The 23,053-nt window shown below is 38.5% G+C and overlaps 1 protein-coding gene across 1 annotated transcript in view; it reads left to right on the top strand.

The window, feature by feature from the left end:
* EYA4 (EYA transcriptional coactivator and phosphatase 4) overlaps positions 1-23,053 on the top strand; it is a 156,052-nt gene that overhangs the window by 89,442 nt on the left and 43,557 nt on the right. The window contains exons 4-6 of the mRNA XM_074820719.1: positions 15,818-15,942; positions 16,883-16,951; positions 22,134-22,226. Coding sequence (XP_074676820.1) covers positions 15,818-15,942; positions 16,883-16,951; positions 22,134-22,226 — 287 coding nt within the window. The remainder of the gene's footprint in view (positions 1-15,817; positions 15,943-16,882; positions 16,952-22,133; positions 22,227-23,053) is intronic.

Below are 23,053 nucleotides of genomic sequence, written 5' to 3'. Positions count from 1 at the left end.
AAGTAAAACCAGAAAAGAGACTACTGAAAAATTGAAAAGAACACAACAAAAATTTCCAAAATTTCATATGAGGCACACTAAAAACAACTTTCAGCTAGAAATAGCAACCTATAAGCAAAAATGTACACAGACAATTTAACATGTATATTATAATCAAAGATTCTTGAAATTGATTTATCAGTTATCAATAATCAATGTAATCCATTAGTCAGCATTTCAAAACAACTTGTTTGAAGCACAGGTACAGCAGTGCGTGGTGCAGGTCCTCCATTGGTATCTTGCATCCCCTTTTATCATCCCTTTCATTTGTGAGTGCTGTTGCAGAGCATAACTTGGGCAACTACAGCAGCTATTCTTACACCAGGCAGAAATTATAACAATGTATGTTCTACTTCCTTTACTACTCAATAAACAGATGGTACAATGTAACATATATGCAGATGGCAGCAGTTAAATACGATTTTGAGTCCATTTGCTAGGCTATTGTCACTCTGCCCCATCCACTTTCTCTAGCTGGAGCTACAGGTGTGTGGAGGCAGCTGGACCAAAGTCATCCCAGGAGCTTAGCGTGCACTAGGTTATTACTCATCTATTTTGAATGGATCAGATACCCATGTGAGTGAGTGGGCAAGTATCCCCCCCACCTGCCTGTGATACAGCTTGCTTCTGTCAGATCATGAGGTGGGCACTGGTAGCCCAACATTCAGCCTGAGCTATAACCAGTTGCGTAGACAGATAGTATTTAAGTTCACTTTTATGTCTGTTCTTCATGCTGCATTATAGACCAGCCAGCGTTTGTTAGCTTGCTGCGAAGTGCCCTTGGATTGCCAGCAGTTCCAAGATGTCAGTCTGGCAGTCACCAGGCTGGCTGAAATTAATTTGTGTGTGAGGTGAGTATATTGTGGCTCTGCAAAGAGGGTGGACAAGGTCCAAGTGATTGACCTTTAGAAGACAAGCATTCATTATACTTCCCTTTCCCTCTCTGTTCTCCCTCGCTACGCACCCACCCCCATTTTGATTAATTTATGCTGAATGTGTTGATCTGTTAAGTCATAGTACTTTTTGGTACATCTAGTCTTCCTGAATTTCAAAGAAAGGGAAAGAGAGTATTTCTGTATTAATTAATGTAGCGATCAGAATTTAATATTTTTGAACATTCAGGAATGTCCTGGGATAATGTAAATACTATTTTTGAGTAAAAGAAGGTAACCTAAGATTATACCTGCAAGTGTTTTTACTTAATCCAGTAGTTTCTCAGAGCCTTATCCTAAAATTAAACTGGATTTTGAGCCATAAAAAGACAGTGTTGGTTCTTCAAGTGCAGCACATGTAATCACAATGAGAAGGAGCTCTGTTTCTTTCTTTCTCCCTTGGTCTATTTTTTGCTCTGTCATATCACATTACAGCAGTACACAGGAGAACTAATTCAGACTCTGTTCCAGCTTCTTTGACCTCTTATATACTCCAAATATATTTTACCATTGGTGAGTCTGAATAGTAAAAGTATTTTGTTCCACCTACTTTGCACTTCAAATCTAGTTGAATAGATTCCTAGAAGAATGTAGACATTAAAAAAACTTGCCATGTAGATCCAAATCCCCTATTATGAGGTTGGTACAGGTTACCTTTCAAACGAATCACTTTTTTCCTCAAATATTTCTAAGTGTAAGCTCTTGGCTAGATACTTCACAACCTGTTCAGACACATTTTAAATACCATCAGTCAGTCTATGTACTCAGTAAGCATTTAACTACCACCATGCAGTTAGTATGCTGTACTAGTATTTAACATGCCAAAAATCACCACCTTCCCATCCTACTAGATTCTGATCAGTCATTAGGAAAAAAAAAGTGGGAAACAAGAATAGAATGAACTAAAGAAATCCATATGAAAAGAGACCACATGCAAATAAACTGATTGCAGGTTTGCTTTCTGTTCTAACATCTGCATCTTCCACACATTACATACATGTGTGTTAAAACTGTTTTAATATTTCAGACTTGGTCTCCTCTCTTTATGTTAAGGTAGCCTTATCAGAGGGTGACTCTGCCTCAGCTCTCTCCACACACAGCTTAGTCTGAGCACCAGTCATCATTGTCCTCCTCTGGGAACAGAAGTCAGAGGATCCAGATGACAAGTAGGGAAAGAGACTTCTCCATAAGCAGCATCTGGCTCTTTGGCAGATTTGTCAAGCACTTCTGCTAATGGGTTTGGATTTGCCCAGGGGTCTTTCATGTGGTTACACTGCAGATGGTCTGTCTGTTCTATCTTCTCCTTTTGAATGCTTTTATTAAAAAAAAAAAAAAAAAAAGTAAAAAATTTTCATCTGATCCTCAGAATTTACACACTCCTTTCCAGCTGATAAGGTTCTTTATGGGTCTCATAAGATGCCTGTGCAGGCTCCTTTCTGTTAAAAATTACAAAGCTTTCCATATATCCAAATGTGTGTCTTGAGTTTTGTTGGCAATTTTGGACTTAGTTCTCCAGTTTAGCTGCCAAGTGATATAATTTACTGTGATCTGAGTCCGTATTATTGTCAAATTTCTTTGGGAATTACTTTATGTCATTTGTAGAGCAGGAGTAACTTTACCTCCCCTTGAAGCATGAAACATGCTTGCCTTCCACTAGCCGTCCACCTTTGAAAACGTAAGTTTAAATCTGGATTTGGTTAAATGTGAAAATGAGCATGATGGTCTCAATCTAATTCATAGGGGATTCTTGTCTGCCATTTAAGAGGGGCCCAGGACTGAAGCAGCAAATCTGTGGGAAGGTATGTTTGGCAGATCTGTGGAGAAAGGCATACGTAGTGCCCAAATAAATAAAGCAATTCCATGGATTGACTTTTTAGCAGAATTATTTATTGTGTGGTGCTAGCACAGAAGAGAGCAGAAAGGGAGAACATCCCGTTTGGTGAATTTCATTTTAGTTCTGTTTCGGTTTACAACTGAATCTCTGTCACTTTAATTTTTAAGGGGTTTGGGGATTTTATTTGCTTTTCAGTGTAGAAGTAATTGGCAGGTGACTAGACATAAGATCATGTTTTATTCCGATGTTATTTCAGGCTTATGTCTTATTTTCCTTCTAATTATGTAGATTAAATTAAACAGAAAAAAAACCCTGTGCTCTCAAAGATGCAGTGCTTTTCATGACTTTCTCAAAATAGTACTAGAGAAGTATATTCATTCCCCTTAGCGTTTCATTATTATACCATGTTTCACAACAGTAATATTTTAAAATTTGCTGAGAAACAAAAATAATTGAATTATAAAAAGCAATCATGGTATTTATTACTAACATCTCCTACCCTAGTGCCCTGTCTCACAAACCAGGTTCTTAACCACTGGGGAACCAGTGCTAAATGCAGTAAAGTTATAGTCTTAAGTCTGCAGTATAGATGTGCATGAACTTAAAAACCAATGACACTGGAGAGTTTGTTTCCTTCTGCCCTGCTTTTTCCTCAGGACTTGAACAGAAGTGGATATTTAATGATTTTTAAAGGATAGGCACTATGTCAGAAGTCATAGCGAGGTCAAGCCATTTGGTGTAAGCTGGGCTTTTAGCAGAGGGAGCTGTAAAGGACAATTTCCACTGGACGGGCTGGTTTCCAGCACTGCTGTGCCTGTGCAGGGGCAGCGAGGGGCCAGAGCCATGGCTCTGGCCATGCCCTGCTCCCGTGGGTCTGCCCAAACAGGCAGGTATTCCCCCCACCTGGCTCGGGTATTGACATGCAGGCTGAGCTGGAACTGGAGGTGTTACAGATTTGCAGCTGGTACCTGCTTCTTCTTGTGGCTCAAGGGGATAATTTGGGGGGGATTGTGCCCCAGACCCCTTAGCGACACATATTTATTGACTCTTAGAAAAATCACCTACTTCACCCTAAATTAAAAAGGTAATAAAAACTGCGTGTATGCTTTAAGTCTCAAATTATAAAATGACTTGGGGAAATCAAACAGTGAAACAAAATGAAATGTAATCATTTGGTATCAATTGTAAAGGGCAACCAGCATGAGTACGTTTATCAGGACAACATTCCCTCTCTTGCTCAGAATAATAGAAATTGTTTTGAATGTAATTAATTGCTAAGAGTGAATGCAATAATCTGCCTGTTCTTTCAGGTGTACAGGTAATAGTCTCCCAGACTTAACAGGGATGATCAGAGGCTGAAGCAGTTAGAGCATCAGGCAGCCAGAAAGTTGCGTATATTTATTTTATATCTAAACCTCGCTCGTTGTTGTGACTGCGATTAGAGAAAAGAAATAATTGCTTTTGACACAAACTGTTTTGGAGCCAAACGTAATGTGCTCCACATGAGGTAAACTACAGAATATTTGGCTTGGGAGCCAAGGTTCAGATCAGGTTTAACTTCTAAGGGGAACTTCACTGTTAAAAGTGAGATGCGTTAATGTTTCCCATGTTAAGACTGCTTGCCAGTAACTCTCTGTATTTCATATTTAAAAAAACCAGAAGATTCAGAATGTTCTCACTAAAATGTGAAGTTTGAATGGATCATGAAAACTACAAGTTTTTGGCAGCTTTTGTATTCTGCCTAGTCTGTCATCATAACTCATACTTTCTGGAGGTGGATGAAGTTCTTGCAAGGCCCCTGTACTGGTGGCTAAAGAAATTACATTGAAACGAGGTATGATCACTCTAATACAGCACCCTGAAAGAGCTTCTTTTCCCTTGGGCAATCCCTGCTGAAGAAGAACCACGTTTCAATAACTAGTTTGAAATAAAACAGACATTTCAATTCAGGGTAAGTCAGACATAATCCACCCTGTGCTCTCTTGTTATGAAAATGTGAGTTCATACTTATATCATGCAGTCCAGACTCCACTGAAGCCAACAGCAAAATTCCCAGCCTTTCACCCCTGATTTTCCAATTTTAGATTTGCTTAAATATTGTCTTACATGAATAAAGTTGACATTATTATATTGCAATTACTAATGTTATTACTATATTTCAATTAATAATGTAGATACGGATCAGACACCAATATCTGGACTCAGGCATCCCAGCTGTCCCATCTTCGCTGGTGATGGTCTTTATGCAGCAGGTCAAGGGAAGGAATTATGTGCCCCCTTGCTGAAAGCGTACCTCCAGCTACTGCACAAAAAAGCCCCAAATGAAGGGTACTTGAGAGGTCCATCAGATCTAAATGGAAGAGCTACCCCATTGCAAAAGCAGGTCTCCAGCACCCTAGGAAAGAGTATGAGGAATTATATCACTTTCTCTCCAAAAAAGGTAGTTGGAAGATAGCACAGTGATAAAGTTATCCCTAGAAATTCCTCCTTCCCCTGTGTGGGTGAGTACCAGAGATTTGGAGGACCTTCTGTGCTTTGATGCTTCTTTCTATCCTAGTCTGCCATTAACATGGTTTGGAAGAGGGCATTTCCTCTTATTAAAGAGCAAAGATGCTAGAGCATCCCCTATCCATTGTCCATAAGAAATCAGGGCTTCAAACAGCCCTTTTAAAACTACTTTCATTGTTCCACTGAAAATCAGACTGTCATGAGGATCACTGCCTTGGGTTTTCCCTGAGATGTTTTGAAATTCTGTGCAGTAAGCAGTGTGGCTTCGAAGGCTATGTCTTGCAAAGGACAAATTAGCAACAGGCTAGTAACTGGCAGAGCTAATCATCTCCGTGTTCCTCTATATATATGAGAAATAGTCTTTGTTGCCCAAATTAGACTTAAAAACACCAAAGAAAGACTTAGTGACATTCTCCAGTCATTGTGTTTGTTACCTGTTCCTTACCTCTGACCAGGTCACCTGTCAGGGGTGCAGAAAGGACTGAAATGCCCAGCAGATTTTTTAGATGGGACTCCAAACAGTTGTTCTGCAGAAGTTGTGGAATAGGAGGGAAGGCCACAGGCTTGCTGTTTGCGTTCCAGCCATCTCCACAGAAGTGTTTGTTATTTGTTTATGACACAGCTCATCATGTTGTAAGAACCACAGAATTTGCAAGTGCCGATAACATCTGGAAGTGATCAGAAGTGGAAACAGGAGCTGCTGGGTGAGCTACTCTGAAAATGTGGCCCTGTGATCCAAAGACTTGCATTTAGATCTTACATATCTGTAAACCGGTAGTATGTATTTCATGTAAATTGGATACTTGACAGCTCCCCATGGAACTGCAGTGTCATTATCACTTTTGATTTATTTAAATGCCTACGTAATGACTTCAAAACCTACTTCTGTCACCCTTTTTTAAGTAGCAGGTTAAACATGAGTTTAACCTTGTGTGTACCTTCACATATTTTCTGTTCACACGGGGACGAGGAACCGTGTGATGCAGCCTGCAGGCTGTGGGCTGCGTGGCTGAGCTTGTGGCAGCATGTGAAACATGCCCCTGCCTGAGCCCGAGCTAAGGTATGGGATCACTGCTGCTGTGGGGTCTGTGCTAGGTGTGGGTTTGGTGCGTGCCAGCTGGTGCTCAGGCACGCTCCGGTACAGCCCAGGTTCAGGATGGGCCAGCCTGTACATGGACTAAGAGAATTGAGCTCTCTACCATTCTCTCTGCTATTCCATCAGTCCCTGCTCCTTGACGCTTATTGGTTTAGATGTTCTCTGTCTGGTTCCTGGAGTGGTTTTCTCTAGCCAGCTGCCTTTTTCTTTGAGAAGATCAGAAATATCTGTTCAGACACCACACTACCCCTTTCCAGATACTTCCTCCAGTGCCTGGAGCATAGACTCTGAACTAAAACTGTATCACATCAAACCTGTGGCTGTCACATTTGGATAGCCCAGAAAAGAGATCTCAAAGGCTGGGATCCAGCTGGCCAGAAGGTACCACTCTGCATAGCTTTGCTTTTTTGTGTGCATCAGTTTATTATATCAGAATATAATAGTTTCCCATATAAAACTATCATTTGCCTTCATCAGAGCAAACCAAACCCAAACTGCAGGGTGGGGAGGTGAGGTGGAAGGGGAGCCATACAGGAAAAAAGGCTTCCCATCGTCTACCTTTCCAGTGACAGCCTGCCCCTTTCCTAGTGTAGACCTCTGGTTTGTAGCTGAAGAAATCTGAGATGGTGCGATGGTGAGCTGGAAGTTTATTCTGAGGTAAATAATTTAATATGGTGTGTCCCCCCCTGATTTATCTTGATTTTTATCTATTCATTTTAATATTTCTTGGCTTTGGACAAATGGACTACGTGTCCAACAGGAGAATCCAGAAATGACTCCTAGAAATTATTCTATCCACAAGTGTGGAAATCCAAATTAACTTTACATTGTCTTTTAATTGTGTGAGGGAAATTACATTCATTCCCAATAAAAGTCATAAAGTGGTGAGAAAATAATGTAATGTGGATTTGTGGCCAACTGAAGTGCACTAGAATAGACAATTTTCTGTGGTTTTCTGGAAACCACATGTGGTTGGTTGATCCTGGCTGGATGCCAGGTGCCCACCAAAGCCACTATCATTCCCCTTCATCAGCCAGTGGATTGAAAATTGAGTGAGAGGCTCGTGGGTTGGGATAAGGACAGGGAGATCCCTCACCAATTACTGTCACAGGCAGAACAGACTTGACTTGAGGAAATTAGTTTATTACCAATCAAATCAGAGTAGGATAATGAGAAATAAAACCAGATATTTAAAACACCTTCCCCCCACCCCTCCCTTCTTCTTCACCTTAACTTTACTCCTAATTTTCTCTATGTCCTCCCCGCCAATGGCACAGGGGGACAGAGATTGGAGTTGTGGTCAGTTTGTCACACATTATCTCTGCTGCTCCTTCCTCTTCAGGGGAAGGACTCCTCACACTCTTCCTCTGCTCCAGAGTGGGGTCCCTCCCATGAACTTCTCCAACGTGAGTCCTTCCCACGGGCTGCAGTTCTTCGTGAACTGCTCCACTGTGTGTCCCTCCCACGGGGTGCAGCCCTTCAGGAACAGACTGCTCCAGCTTGGGTCCCCCACGGGGTCACAAGTCCTGCCAGCAAACCTGCTCCAGCGTGGGCTCCTCTCTCCATGGGGCCACAGGTCCTGACAGGAGCCTGCTCACAGCTTCCTTCAGGCACATCCACCTGCTCCAGCATGGGGCCCTCCATGGGCTGCAGGTGGAGATCTGCTCCACCGTTAAGCTCCATGGGCTGCAGGGGCACAGCCTGCCTCACCATGGTCTGCACCACGGGCTGCAGGGGAATCTCTGCTCTGGCACCTGGAGCACCTCCTCCCCCTCCTTCTTCACTGGTCTTGGGGTCTACTATGTTTCTCTCACATATTCTCACTCCTCTCTCTCCACTGCTGTTTTTCCCCCAGTGTTTTTTTTTTCCTCTCCTTAAATACGTTATCACAGAGGTGCTACCACTGTCACTGATGGGCTTGGCCTTGGCCAGCGGCAGGTCCATCTTGGAGCGGACTGGCATTGGCTCTATTGGACATAGGGGAAGCTTCTGGCAGCTTCTCACAGAAGCCACCCCTGTAACCACCCCCACTACCAAAATCTTGCCACGCAAATCCAATATACCACATTAAATGACATTAAACTGAAATAAAATGTCTCAGTCAATCAGAAACCAGGGAAACCATACAGTTACTGACTTCTAAGCAAATAATAGTTTTCAGCAATTATACAGCATGACAATCCAAGCCTTCTAAATTCATTGCTGTGTTTAGTCATCACCAGAGCAAACCTAACCTTTTCACCTTCATTTTATTCCTCAGGCAGCAAAAGAAAATCTCAGTTTTTCTTTTCCAGCAAAAATAAACTTGAATTTATAAGCAATTATTTTTCACATTATTTAGTCATATTTTTTCACTAGGCTCACAAAGAAGAAATCCATGTATCCCTTTCAGGAAAATATCTGCTTATTACTATAGCAGTAGCTATATGCTAGATTAACAAAAGGCTTTGCCGTTTGCTCATGCAGTGAGAAAATCGGGAAGCATAGATTTAATGAAGACAAAAAATATCTGACACCTCATCATGAAGCACAGAGAATCTCAAGGTGGCACATGGTCAAAAAGGGAGGGTGATAGCAAAAGTTTAACTGGGGAAATGGAAAGGGGAGCTGGGGAAGAAGCTGCAGTGCTGTTAAAAGAAATGTCCTTTTTCTCTAGCTGTGAACAACATAAGGAGGCACACTACAATGCTGGCCTTTGTCATCGAACCTGCTTGCCCACATTCTCAGCTGAGCCCTCTGCAGCAAGTGCATCCCAGGCACTGACACCGGCTGCCAGTCAGACAGCTCCTGTAAAGTAATACTGTCTGCATGAGTTTTTTCCCCAGGAATTAGAGCTTGAATAGCCAAGAGGAGGACAATAGGCATGAAAGCAGATCTGAGATACAATCACAACCAGAGCCACTTTATGCCCCAACGGATCACCTAAGGAGTCCCATCCTCTGCAAGATAAGCAGTATTGCTGAGATCAAAAAGGCTGTTAAACAAAATCAGGCAGTTTTGAGTTTTCCTCAAGTTGTTGTTGCTTTATTTCCCTGTGAGCTTGAACTCATGCACTGGGAAGCTGCATGGTAATGTTCAAGCTTGTAATTAATCGTCCATGTTCATAACGAGTCTACTACAGTCCTTACTGTACACTGACAGTTCTACAAAGCTGAACCTCATGATATTTTTATTATTTATTACCTTTGTGGTATTTTTTAACGTGGTAGAAACACTATAATGCTTTAATTCTTTGTTTCACTAAGGTTCACTCCCTTTGATACCCTTTATCTCGTATCAGTTGTAGATTGACAGAGGAGAAGGGTTTTTTTTGGAATATTAGCATTAGTTTTGCTTCTTTCTCTTACATTTTTAATATGAATGTTGACACCCTGCTTACAAAACCATGAGAAATTACACAGCTAGAATCCACTTTCCATCTCCAAATGATTGCAAAAAGTTCAGCACTTTTCTGGATTGTTTAAAAAAAAAAAAAAAAAGTAATAAAATAAAACTCTGAAGAGTATTTACTGGTTTTATCCCTAACATGACATTTTTTACTGCTTCTTAGCACTGTATCAGATCACTTTACAAGTTAAGAAATGAGGCCTCAAGGAGAGTGGAAAGGAGGTCTTGCTAGTGTCCAGCAGTATTATTTGTTTTTAACTGTCTGGCAAGATCCCAAAACTTGAATGATGGAGGGGCATACTTTTGTGAGATAGTGCCTAGAATAGCAAAAGATCTACTATTTTGGCCATCTATTAAGCTTGAGAAGATATACAGGAGGAGTTGATGACCCTGGGATAACGAGGGCAGTCATCTCAATGGAGCAAATTCATCTCATTGGTTTTGCTGTTCCTTCATTACCTTTTACAGTGGCAAAAAATGACAAAGGCTGCCATACACAGTGTAAAAGCACCTGGAAAAGAAAATATTATTAACCTGTATTTTGGAGTTAGTGTAATGATCGGAAATGTTACTCATTTGAGGTGTGGTCTTAGGCTGTGTGGTGTGTTGTGTTGCTCTATTTATGGAAGTCTCTGGTGAAAGATGTTGGAAAGTTTTTTGTTGTGTATTTATACATATGTATCCACACATACACATGTATGTGGATATCTGGCACCAAAGAATTATTGAAAGTTTGCATGTAGCTGTGTTAGTGTACATGTATTTGCATGCATGTATATATTCCTTGGAAACCTGTCCATCATCCATAATCACTCTCTCTCCACCTTCCCTCTTACTGCGCACTGTAGTCTTTGAGGACTGTTAAAGGGTTGATGTAACTTCTTTTTTAACAGCATTAATTACAGATTGTGTAGGTGCAAATAAACATGAAAATACCTCACCTAACTGTGAATGTAATGTGTAAAATACAGTTTTCTTAAAAAATCCCCAAACCTAGGAAAAACTATAAATATTATGTATCTAATGTTACTGATTGTTTTAAACTTTGTTGCAGATTTTATTGGACTAACAACATTTGTGTGTGTGCATCCATTCTAATTGTTTTGTCGGAGTGAAACGCTTGAGCTAGTTGAGACTGTATATGGGAGAGAGGTGGGCTTGCCAGTCATGTTCAGAATGTGCCTGAAAGATCTGGCAAAAAAAAATCTGTGGGAAATGGAAAAAACCCCACCCCACTTATCTTCAAAACTGTGTAGTTGGTCAGAGAGCTGAGCTGACGGCAGTAGGAAACAGATTTAGCTGAGTCTGAACAGCTCTGTTACCCAATTTTCATATTGCTCTAAAAGTTAATTTTAAATAAAGGGAAATTCCCTGTTTGTTTAATTTCAGAAGCTCCAAGGTACCTGACATCTTAATTGGACAAGGCTCCAGATTTCTGTGAGAAAGTATGGGATATGTAAGAACTGGAGTTACAACAGGAAGGATGTAAGAAAAGCAGGAGGGAAACTAAGCAAAAAAACCCCAGATAATGTGTGAAGTTTAGTAAAGATTCTGATAAAGAAAATTATGTACAGAATTTCCTATCAAAGAATTTTAAAAAGAAAAATCCTTTAAAATCCTTTTACAATTTTTTGTTCTGATTAATTTATAAACTAAATTAAATTATTCAATTTTAAATAATCTTTAGCTAGTCCTTCTTTCAATTCTCTTTTATTTTGAATTTGCTTCAAATTCTGCACAGCAAGGAATTAATATTTGTAAAATGTTCTGGTTAGATTAGGTTTTGAAGTACTTTGTTTTCACATTAGAATATTTATTTTTTTATAAATCTTTGATATATTATTTCATCATTTCAATCTTGTTAGCAAAAGAGTTTGAAATACAGTAAAAGTAGATTATGTAGCAAAAAGTTTACATTTTAAAACACAATCTCTTTAAAGAAGAAAATTATCTAAATATGTTCTAATTGTAGAATTCATAAATAATCCGTGGAGTTTCACGCCGTGGAAGGACCCAGGTCTTAGTCCATGTTTATAGTAGTTTAATTTGAAATGCAAATGGATAACAGTTATAACAACCTAGATTTTCTGGAAATAGATTTTAATTCTGCTGAAGAAAAGTGGTGCACAAATAGATATGTGATTGTAATGAAAGAAAAAAAAAAATACAGGAATTTAAAAAGCATGCCCCTAGAAGAAAAGCTTGAGCTTTTAACCTTTAAAATAATACAAACAAAGCTATATAGGAATACAGTGATGTGGTTGTCAAATTGGGCAACTGTAATTAGCCATACTTAAACTTTCCTATGCAGGGTTGGGTTATGGTGCTGGGCTGTGCGCTTTAGTGGGGTGGGGTTTTCAGCTGCTCTTGTAAAGACGGCAGTGGGGGGAATTTCTCTCTTTAGATGCTGTTCCTTAACCCGCTTCTGAACGTAGGTTAACCCTTGAAAAGATGTCACTTCAAGCCAGAGAAAAAAATGTGCTCTAATGTGGAAGACCCAGGATTCACACACAGCCATCTTTTTGATACAAACCCACTTCAATTTCGTAGGATTGTTCACATCCAGGTTGGAATTAAAGCCCACAGGGATCTGAGACACTGTTCTGTGAAATGGGATGTTTTAGAGACTTTTCCAGTAAGCCTCTAAAATGATCCACTAAGCATGTGCAAATACCAGTTTTCAAAGACTTAAAGTGTAGCCAAAGCAGAATAAAAGACAAATCCATCTTGCCAGATTTCAGTTTTTCACTCAGGAGATTGGAATCACACTAACATTCTTCAAACAGACAGTCAAGAGAAAATTAAAGCATCTTACCAAGTAATCAGTTTCCTTTCAAAATTTATCTTTTGATACAATTTAGCAATTTACTTAATTACTCCAAGTAGTCTGAGACAATGCAAGAGGGGGAAAACTAAAGCTCAAATAGTTACGTGCGTGGCAGAGAAACAAAAAATGGAAAATAAAGTTGTACAATGTAGTTTTTTAAGCAGCTTTAACAGGCTTTATTCTGTCTAAATTGAAACACACTGCATTTACTAGAAAACAGTCTTTAATAAATAACTGCATAAACTTAGAAGTATTAATTGGTCCTTCAGAGATCACTTTTCTACTTTTTTTAGTGCAGGAAAACACATACTGAACCTGAACCTGCTTCTGATTAAGTCAGTGAAAGCAGGACTCTGATAAACATTTAGTTTGACAAAATGAATTCAAGATGTTGGAATTATTTCATCCATTTTATTAAACATTTTTCCTGAATCCTCCATTCACTGAAACTAAGATTTTAGTATGTCTGTTACATCTTCCCAAGAATTTTTTAGGCTAAAGGTAAACTAAATGCATCCAGAAAGGTGAATTGAATGACGTCTGTTACAAAGAAGGTAACATGTGCACTTCAATAAATAAATCACCAAGGGATATATTAAAATAATCCCCTTACTTGTTCACACAGGATAGAGCACCCAGGATAAGTATAATGTATACACATGGTTTTGTGAAACTTTTTATTGGTTTGGATATCCTTTTTATCCTTAATAAACTACCAATAAATGCAAGATGTCTTTTACTCATGCAGAGAAAACATCTAGTTGTAAATGCACTACTTTTTAAATAGTATTAGATAATTAACTTGCCATGTCTGTGGACTAGGATGACATTTGCTATAGAAAACAAATATAAGGCAAATAAAATATTTCTCTGCCCAAAAGGTTTCATACTGGTATGAAGCAATAACTATTCCTTTTACAAAGTTTCATTGTTTGTATTCTTTGCCAAGCAAATGAAAATCAGTGGGTTTAGTTTTCTGATTAAGAAAATCTTACTCAATTAAGAAAAACTAATTCATTTGAGTGTGAAAAGTGCTTAACATGGATACTTCCTAAATACACTAGCTAGGTAAATCAGTGATTTTGCTTATGAAATATTGCTGAAGCATTTGCATCTGTGGCCATGTGTCATGCTAAATAAGAAAAAAAGCACATGCGAACTTTCTAAGCTAGAACTGCCCATTAGGTATCTGTGGGCTGATCATACTTGAACAGGAAATCATGACACTTAAACTGCTAAGTGAACACGTGGAGAGTATTACACTGTATATGCAATGAAACACACATTGTTTATTTTGTGTAGGATTCTCCTGCTCCCTTAAATACATACAAGATGGAAACTCACAGACTTTTTTTAACCTTTAGCTGCTATCCTTGTACAGAAACTACTAAACAAAAACTGAAGTACTAGTAAACCACTTGAGTTCATTTTATTTCATCTAACACTGATCACATTTCCAGTTGACAATAAATATAATGCACTGCTGACAGATGTGTAGAAATGTATATACAATTAGATGAAGAAATCTGGGTCAAGGCAGTTCAAATCTCAGTTTATGCCTTTACATTTCCTTGAATATAGCTATAAAATTCTTACCTGGTGATGCATGGCCTCCTGCAATATCAGTTTTCCCCTGCTCATCCAGACTGCTGCTGGGGAGGCTGCCCTGCCAGCATAGTATCGGTGCAGCTCAGGTTTGATTTGAGCATTTACTGGAGTAAATGAGATTCTTTGCTTCATGTGCCTTTGGGTAAGGCCTTGGTGCATTTTCCCAGTTGGAATGTAGTATTTCCTACATTCCCTGGAACATATTCAAGACATGAAAACTCTGAATCTGTGTCTTGGGTTAAATGAATGCAATGAGAGGCAAGCTAAAGCATCCAGGAGATCAACAGAATTAGGAGCACAAAATGGGAGACATTTTTGTTCTGTGTTTTTTCTTCCTTTTCCTTATCATGGAGGAAAAATGTAGATTCAGACAACAGACCCATATTTGATGGAAAGATGGTGGGGTTTTGTTTGGTTGTTGTTTTTTAACCCAGCGGAGGATGTGTGGAGCACAGAGGATGATAGGCAATTTAAAAGTGAAACTTGCAATAAATACTTAAGATGCTGAGTGTTGCCTTAACAATTTGCCACTGATTTTCCTGGTCAGAATATGAATATACAGGAGCAGTTATTCTTACTGAACTATCCCAACTGTTTGTTTCTTTCTTAGCCATTTTGGTCTTCTACAATGTAATTGGGCTTTTACAGATCTGTAAGACAATCTTTCTGTTGGCCTTTGTAGTATCCATATGGTAAATGGTTCTCCTGTTGCAGATGAGCTGGCAGCTTTGCTTATACATAGCAAAAGTGTTTCTTTGGGGAAAAAAAATCTGTGTAATTAATTTTTAAAGCAAGGAATAGGCAAGCACACACTGCAAATTGGATTGCAATTACTGGTCTAACAAGAAATGCTCCTTGTCTTGCTTTCTCTGCTTTGTCTGAGAAAGGTAGATCCATTGTCACTGAAAGGGAGCCATCCACATTCCTGGTATAACTGTGACACTGAAATCCATTGTGGTCTAAATCGACTTGAAATTTTGCAAGTTTCCTAGAAATTACTCCGAAGAAAAAAAAAAAATCAACTGAGCTAGTAAGAATACATGCATTTGTAAGAGTGAAGAGTCTTCCAGATGTACATGAAAGTTCTGTTCATTCACCGTTATGGTCTGTTCCTGTGATTTAGTGTGGATGCAGTGACTGCTGGTGGTTGGAATACAGATAATGGGAGGCAGAAGTTCCTATTCTGACTTTTTGTGTAATGACTGACTTTTCACTTAATTTCTCTGTTTCTTTCTGAGAAATATGTATATACATGCATTTATCCCTCCATCTGTCCATCCATATATATGTACTCGCTCATGCGCATCTTTTACAAGCTTTTTGAGCAGTTGCATAAGCCTGTGTCATTTACTTCATAATATCTAAAGGAAAAGTGAAAAATGCTGGCATTGTTGCTGTTCACATCAAATTATTAGCTATTTTTCTAGGTTTGGTAAATAAAAAGAAGACCTTAAAGGAACCTGTATTGATTTGTTAATCTGGCTGCATTACAAACTCTCAATGCAAAAGAAGTTGTTATAGAAAAAACAGGTTATTGCAGATAATATCACAATGCATTGAAATACTGTCACCTTCTTCTTTAACAGGTCTATGGAAATGCAAGATCTAGCCAGTCCTCATAATCTTGTTGGAAGTAGTGATGCACCGGGTAGTTCCAAACTGGATAAACCTAATCTCAGTACCACATCAGTTACAACAAATGGAACAGGAGGTAAGTGTAAACCCATTTATAAACACAGCAAGAATTATGAAAAAATGGCAGTCATACTAGTGAAAGTCTGCTAATTCCAACACTTTTTCAATTTGCACCAATTGAAGAGGCAAAACTGATCAAAGGTGAAACAAGGAAAATCTTGAAACGATTGATTTGAACAAAATGTTAAAGGTTTGGTTATACCTGTTGGTAACTTGAAATAGATTTCATTTTCTGCATCATACTTCATGGCTGAGTAATAATTTACACTTACACCCTGAGCTACACACATTTAGGTTAATTTAAAATCTGTCAGAAGTGCATCAAAATTACGCTAAAGTAATTTTTTTTTACATGAAGAACATGCTAATTCCATTTCTTGGCAGGTAATGAAAGGTTGTCATAAAGAGTATGGGTACCACATTCAGAGATGGAGCTCTGTTCTCATTAGTGTCCATGGGAGTGACACCATGGATACGAGTCAAGCTAGAGTTTCAGCCCTCTGTTTTGGAGTTTATACATTGCTGTCTATTTTAACAGTTAGCACCAAAAAAATATTTTAGTTTGTTCTTTCTGGCCACAATGTAAAGCATTTTATTCACTTATCCCTATTTAAAACAAAATCCATCAATGTCAATAAAAAGTGTATGTGCCTGTGAGGGCAACAGAGCTCTGCAGAGAAGGGCTGAAGGTTCATCCTGTTAATATTTTTAAATAAAAACCTTATTCCAGCATAAAGAGAAGGGAACACTTCAAGCATACCATTAAAGAACACTAATAACTAGATACCTCTAAATTATACTTGCATAAATAAACCAGATAAAATAATACAAAAACAATACAATGCAGTTAAAAGGCTTGGCTCAAAAGTGCAAAAGCACATACTTGCCTTGAAGGATATTCATGTACACTGAACAGATATTGAGAGAATGAACCGTTATATCATTCCTGTTCTCAGGAGACAACATGACTGTGTTAAATACTGCAGACTGGTTGCTGAGTTGCAGCACTCCCTCTTCTGCAACAAGTATGAAAGACCCTGGTACTGTGCATGTGTGTGGTGGTGTGCTGCTGTGACTGCTGTGTAACTTCTCTCTTGGTTTGCTCTATTCTTTTGTTACGTGGTTTGAATATTTTCATGGGTTTTTCCCCACCCCTTTTTTTCCACCCTTTCTCAGAGGCCTTTCCCACAGCCAGGAAACTGGTAGGAAGTTGCAATAAATAGTTATCTTACCATACTTTGAAAGTAATTTGATGAGCAAGGAGAATTTAACGCACTTAAAATTAGCTTAACTGTCTACATGTTCTGAGAGACTGGGAGAGCCTCGTGGTGGTCAGCATTGCTGGGAAGTGCCAGTAGTCAGCATTGCCTGAAGACAGACCAGTGGATTTTCCACAGAATGCCCATTTGTTGTTCTTTTATTTTTAGGTACAACATTGCATGATTATGTGAGCACAAATCAAGGTTGCCATTATTGTTACTACTCCTACTACTACTTTCCTTATTAATTAAAGCTTACGTCTAATGTGCTACTACGTGTAACTTGCCACATTACAAACATTTGGCCAAATTTTCCAAGCTGTTGTTTTCATTTATGAGTTTCCTCTCATGTATTATTGTTATGAGTTATAATGATTAATAATAATTATATATGTGACACTGTTGCAGTACGTATAGGATTAAGGTGCTTAAGTTGTTCAGGTTTGGACTAAAGTTGGGAAGATCTCAAAAGCTTTCCTTTTGAAAAACCCCTCAGAATTAGCTTGCCATTTGTAAGCCACATATCCAGAGAGAATTTACAAAAAAAAAAAGTTCAGACTTGAGCACAGAAGATCGTTTGCACTGCAATAACTGATTCCATGTGAATGCTCCTGCTCAGTTACAAGAATTTAAGGAAAACTGAGCTAACTTAGTCTGTCACCTCAGTTAACTGTTCAGCATGTTTGGATAAATGTGGAAGGTAGTAATTTAAGTACCAATTATCAGTAGTGAGGAAATGTAATGTGAAAGTCCTTGTATTACTTGCCTGAAATCTGATTTTCCATAGGCAGTAGAATATTTAGATCTGTGCTTCTAGTTGAGTATATTCCTATATACTCAACACTTAAGGCTTGCTAAAAGAAAGAGGAGAATCATTCCTATGACAAACTGTGTGGTTTATTGTTTTATGTGAGCTTTTAGTCAGTCTTGTTTCCTCTAACAGCTATTGCACTTGCTTGTCTTGCTTCATGCATAGTAATAGCGTCTCTTGCCCCTAAAACTCTGTGTTCATTTTCAGTCTTTAATGTAGAGAGGTTCTTTAGGAAAAAAAGAGGTTTGCAGCGTAGTAGTGTTGGTCAGCTAAGTCCTTTCATCAAGTAAAGAACTTACATTGTAGAAGCTGTTGCCTGTTGGAAGCTCTATTCTGAGTTCATCTTAGAATAATTGTTTGGAAGGGATCCCTGGAGGTCAGCTGGACCAATCCCTGCTCAGAGCAGGGCCAACTTTTCTGTTAGATCATGTTGCTCAAGGCAGCATCTAGCTGAGTGTTGGATATCGTCAAGGTGGAGGTGCCACAGCCTCCCTGGGCACCTGTCCCAGGGCCTGACTACTCTCACAGCGGAGAATTTTCTTATATCTGATTGGATTTTTCCCTTGCTGGTGTCTGTTGCCTCCTGTCATTTCATAGAGCACATTTTGGGAAGAGCGTGCCTTTGTTCTTTGGCATCTTTACACCTTCCCATTAGATAGCTGTAGGCAGTAATTAGATGTCCCTCAGCCTTCTCTTCCTAGGACAGAACAAGATCAGCTTCTTCCGTCTGTCCTTGTACATCATATGCCCCAGCCCCTGACAGTCATGGTAGCTTTACTCTGTTGGCATGTTCAGTCCTCACTGTTAATAACACTCAGATGTATTTCCAACTTGAGATTGGTTTTCATATTATTTTTACACTTTGAATGTTTAAAAAAAATTAAAAGCTAATCCACACTTTAAAAACAGAACACAAATATATAGTCTTTAAAGTATTCATCGAAAATGCGGATTCAGACTCTTAGTCTTTGCATTAGGTCAAGAGCAATTGCCATAGTAGTATCAGAACCATGCTTTATCTCGCATATGGGAAACAGGGAAGATTCTCTGTTTTTAACTAGTGTCAGCTTTTATTTTGATTTCATCTTGAAATGTTCCTGGGTTTTTGATGTGATGATAGAATATTTTGGGGGTTTTTTAGTTAGTTTTGTGCTTTTCCCCCTCTTGGTTTAATGTCAGGCAACATAAAGAAAGAAAGGTAATAGTCCAAATCTCTAACTACACTGAGGAAAGACCTTGATTAATTCCTTACTGTGATAAAATCTGAATGTAGAACTGTTTAAAATATCAAGCACATATAAAAATACTTTCTACATGTATTTTTCAACAAAACACAGTGCCAATATGAAGTTTTTCCTCAAGTTAAGTACATGAGAGAGTTTATTTTGTTTTAGATCCTTTTCTGCTTGACAGGGAGAGAAAAAGATGGTGACTATTGGTGCTGATGGAAGTGCACTGCAGCTGGCATTAACTAGAGCTAGACACAACTCTAAACATTTCAATTCATTACTGAAGCTTTTGTTAAATAAAACAGGCACATACTGGACTGTCTTTCTGGATGCAATACTGAACATAGGTTTGTAGCTTGGTATGTGGAATACCTTCTTGAATAGAAAGAGATAAAGGTACTAAAAAATTGGGCTTTTTCATGTAGGTAAATGTCCACACTCTTCAGAGAAAGACATACATCTTATAAAGTAAAATATGACCAAAGATCATCAAAGGGAAAAATACAGATCTTTCCAACTTAGTATGATTTTTCATTCTCCTACTGAAGTACATGCAGACATCTGTATATAGTAATCAGAAAACAAATTAATTTAGTTACTTTTCATGCTTCAGGCAACAATACCTGTTCTGCATGACTGAGAGGCATGAGGTTCAGTGGAGGCAATCATTTTGTGGCAAATGACTCATAAGCTTTTTCTTAATGTATATTTTATTGATCTGATGGAAATAAATTCACATCTTTCTCATCTAAATAGAGAAATGGGAATGATTGATTACTCTTATGAGTGACTGTTCATTTTGTATAATTTTTGTCATAACTTTTTTTTAAATGAGAAGATAATAGCCAGCAAAATGACAAGGAGTGAGCAACAGCTTGAAAAAATGTGACTAAAATTCTTCCCTGATGATTTCGTATTGAATTAATATCCTGTTGCAGGGAGAATATATGGGTGTGGCAGTTTTATTAAAGAGAAACAATAATGAAAAGGAGTTTACATTTAAAAGCCACACTTTCAAATATTTTTTAATCTTGCACAGTAAATGAAAGGATACAGCTATAACTTGTGTAAGAAGGTACTACTTGGTTTGATTAGCACTGGGGCACTGGCAACACTGCAGAGCACTCTCCCTGTCGCAGAGACAAATACATCCCGATTTTTCAAATGTTCCCTACCTAGTCTAAACAGACATCCGTTTGAATTCAGCGTAGGTCACTTGTGCAGTTGCAGCATCCCATATGACTTACTGAAGTAAGATCTGTTAAACAGTGTGACTGGAAATCAGGTGTGATATTGTAGGAGAGGTAATTCATGCAGGGCCCATCACAGGAGGCTATACTGGGAGCTGTTCAATTCCTGGTAGCTCCTCATTGTGCTCACAGACACAGGGAGGAATAGCAGAATAGTTCTGTAGGTGTTGTTCTGGATATTTTTCCCATGAGAAAACCAAATCCTTTATTTAGCTCATCCACTACCTTTTCCTCTACAGTCTGTAAGAGGGATGGTGAACTCAAGGGTAGCTCAGGCTGTACTTGGACTGAATCGCCCTCTGGAAGTGCCTCTCTTTCTCAACTGAACATAAAGGGAGATTAGTATGCACCTTTTATATGCCTTAATTAGGTGACCTGAATCTGAGCCACAGTTTGTAAATACATTGCCAGCTCAGAACATGAAATTACTCACCCTCCCCTTACTATTGCCAGTGAAGTCAAACGTGGATTCATGATGTTGACAGACAAGAGCTTTGGTCAGCTTAGCTGATGTCACTCAGAAGCGTCATGTAACTAGCTGGCAGAAAATGCCTTTGCTTGGTATATGTTATGGGGGCACTCTGACAGCCCTGCTGTCACAGCAAAGGTTTCTCCACAAATCCCAGGCTGTGTCCTTGGAATTTTGATACCTGGCATACAACCACAGTAGTGGTTCCTGCAGGTCCTCATTGCCACTTCACTCGGCACCCTGGGGCACCGACCCGTCCTGTGGTATCTGTAAGCAAGTTGCTGATATGTATGTGGTAAATGCTGACTCACACCCCTAACTGACCTTCGCAAAGCAATTGTGATAATAAGTTGAGGGTTTCCACATTTGCCAGTCAAACATCTAATAACAATTACAGTGTATTCTGTACTGCTGTTTCTTATCACATCAATTAGAAGGGTGGTTCCCAGACTCCATTACAAAAAGCCGTGCCAGATGGTCTGTTCAGGCAACATATTAAACTGTAAAATCTAGATTGCCTTTGTGGTGCTTTCAGTTATAGTTTGGATGGTAAGAGTGCATGATGATCCATATGAAATAATTTGAGTTCAGAGTGGACCCAAATGTTTGATAACCTCTGAGTTACAAGCTGACTTGTCGTGGCTGTCATTTGTGTCCTACTCTAGTTCTTTTGCCTTTTTTTCTTTTAAACTTCTCTCTTCATTTATGGAAAATTGCTTGCTGGTGACCTAGCTCTAAAAGCCCCCCACAGACTCTGTAAAAGGGGAAAGGCAGAATGCTGGCACTGTGAAAGTAATTTGCTTCTATATGAGCATGTAACCTTATTATTATTGTTTCACTTGTCAGGCAAAACTATTTTTGTTACGTGTTACATCCCTTGACAGCTAATGTTTCCTTCCTCTCTGCTACTCTGAGGGAATTGTTAGAATCAATTAGATTTAGGTTGAAATCTCCCCAGAAGATATTCCAGTTGCCAATAGATAGATGAATGCACGGATAAAAAGTTATGTAGATGCATGACCATTCCAGACAAAGCAAGTGTAGATTGTCTCAATACAGTGGTAGAGCAAAGATTGAAGCTCTTGCACTGCATGCTTGTTTTAGCTGGACTACCACTAGTGAGACTGGCATGAGGACTCCAGTATAAATTTAGAAGTAAAAACTCATGTCTACTTATTCTTCTATGTAGTGTCTCTTCTTGCAGTCAAAACAGAACCCATGAACAGCAGTGAAACAACAGCAACAACTGGAGATGGATCGCTTGACACTTTTACTGGGTCAGGTAAAGCCATAATAAGATAATGTATTGTTAGATGCACATTAATATAGCATTTAATAACCTTCACTAATGAATATTTCACTGCATGGAAGCAATCTTTAAAAATCTACAATAAAGTAACATTTTAATACATAATAATAATAATAGCTTTTTAATTTTTGTAAATTAAAATCTACACTTTTCATGAGCTATGATCTTAAAGAAGCTTTAATGATGCCTAAGACAATTACTGTATGCAAAAATCTTATAGTAATAATGTTATTATTGTACTGTAGAATTTTCTCAGTGTTAGTCTTGCACAATCTTAGGAAAAAAAAATTTATTGCATTTGTAACAGCCATTCTAATTTGTAAAATTTAAAATCTTAAGGGTTATATTTCAGTGCTAAGCTTTTTATTCCTATGAGCAGTGTGTTAAACGCTGACCAGATTCTCATAAGCTACTTTCTTTTAATGAAAAAAAGTATATTTTACTTTAGATAATCATAAGTTTGAGTTACTTCTTCTTAAAAAATTCAAACAATAACTTTTAAGTAGATTCCTATAAACTATTAAAAGATGATGAACTGTGGAAAAGTACAGGTAATCTGGCTTCTAATCATTAAAATGAATCCTGATAATAATATTAACAAGGAGAGGGGGAAGAATAAATTTTGCATCTGAAAATACCAGTTCAGTGATGGCCTGACTGAAATGTCATTGAGATGTAAAGTAAGCATATACTATTTCTGACTAGAAAAAATAACAACATTGTCCTCATTATGATTATACTGAAAGGAATACCATCAACTTAAAGCCTAGCAAGTTCCATAAAAAAATGAATAGTCTTGG

The sequence above is a fragment of the Strix aluco genome, chromosome 3 (genome assembly GCF_031877795.1).
Source record: "Strix aluco isolate bStrAlu1 chromosome 3, bStrAlu1.hap1, whole genome shotgun sequence".
Classification (NCBI taxonomy): domain Eukaryota; kingdom Metazoa; phylum Chordata; class Aves; order Strigiformes; family Strigidae; genus Strix; species Strix aluco.
The sequence above is the reverse complement of the archived record's forward strand: the minus strand, read 5'-3'. Positions and strand labels throughout refer to the sequence as shown.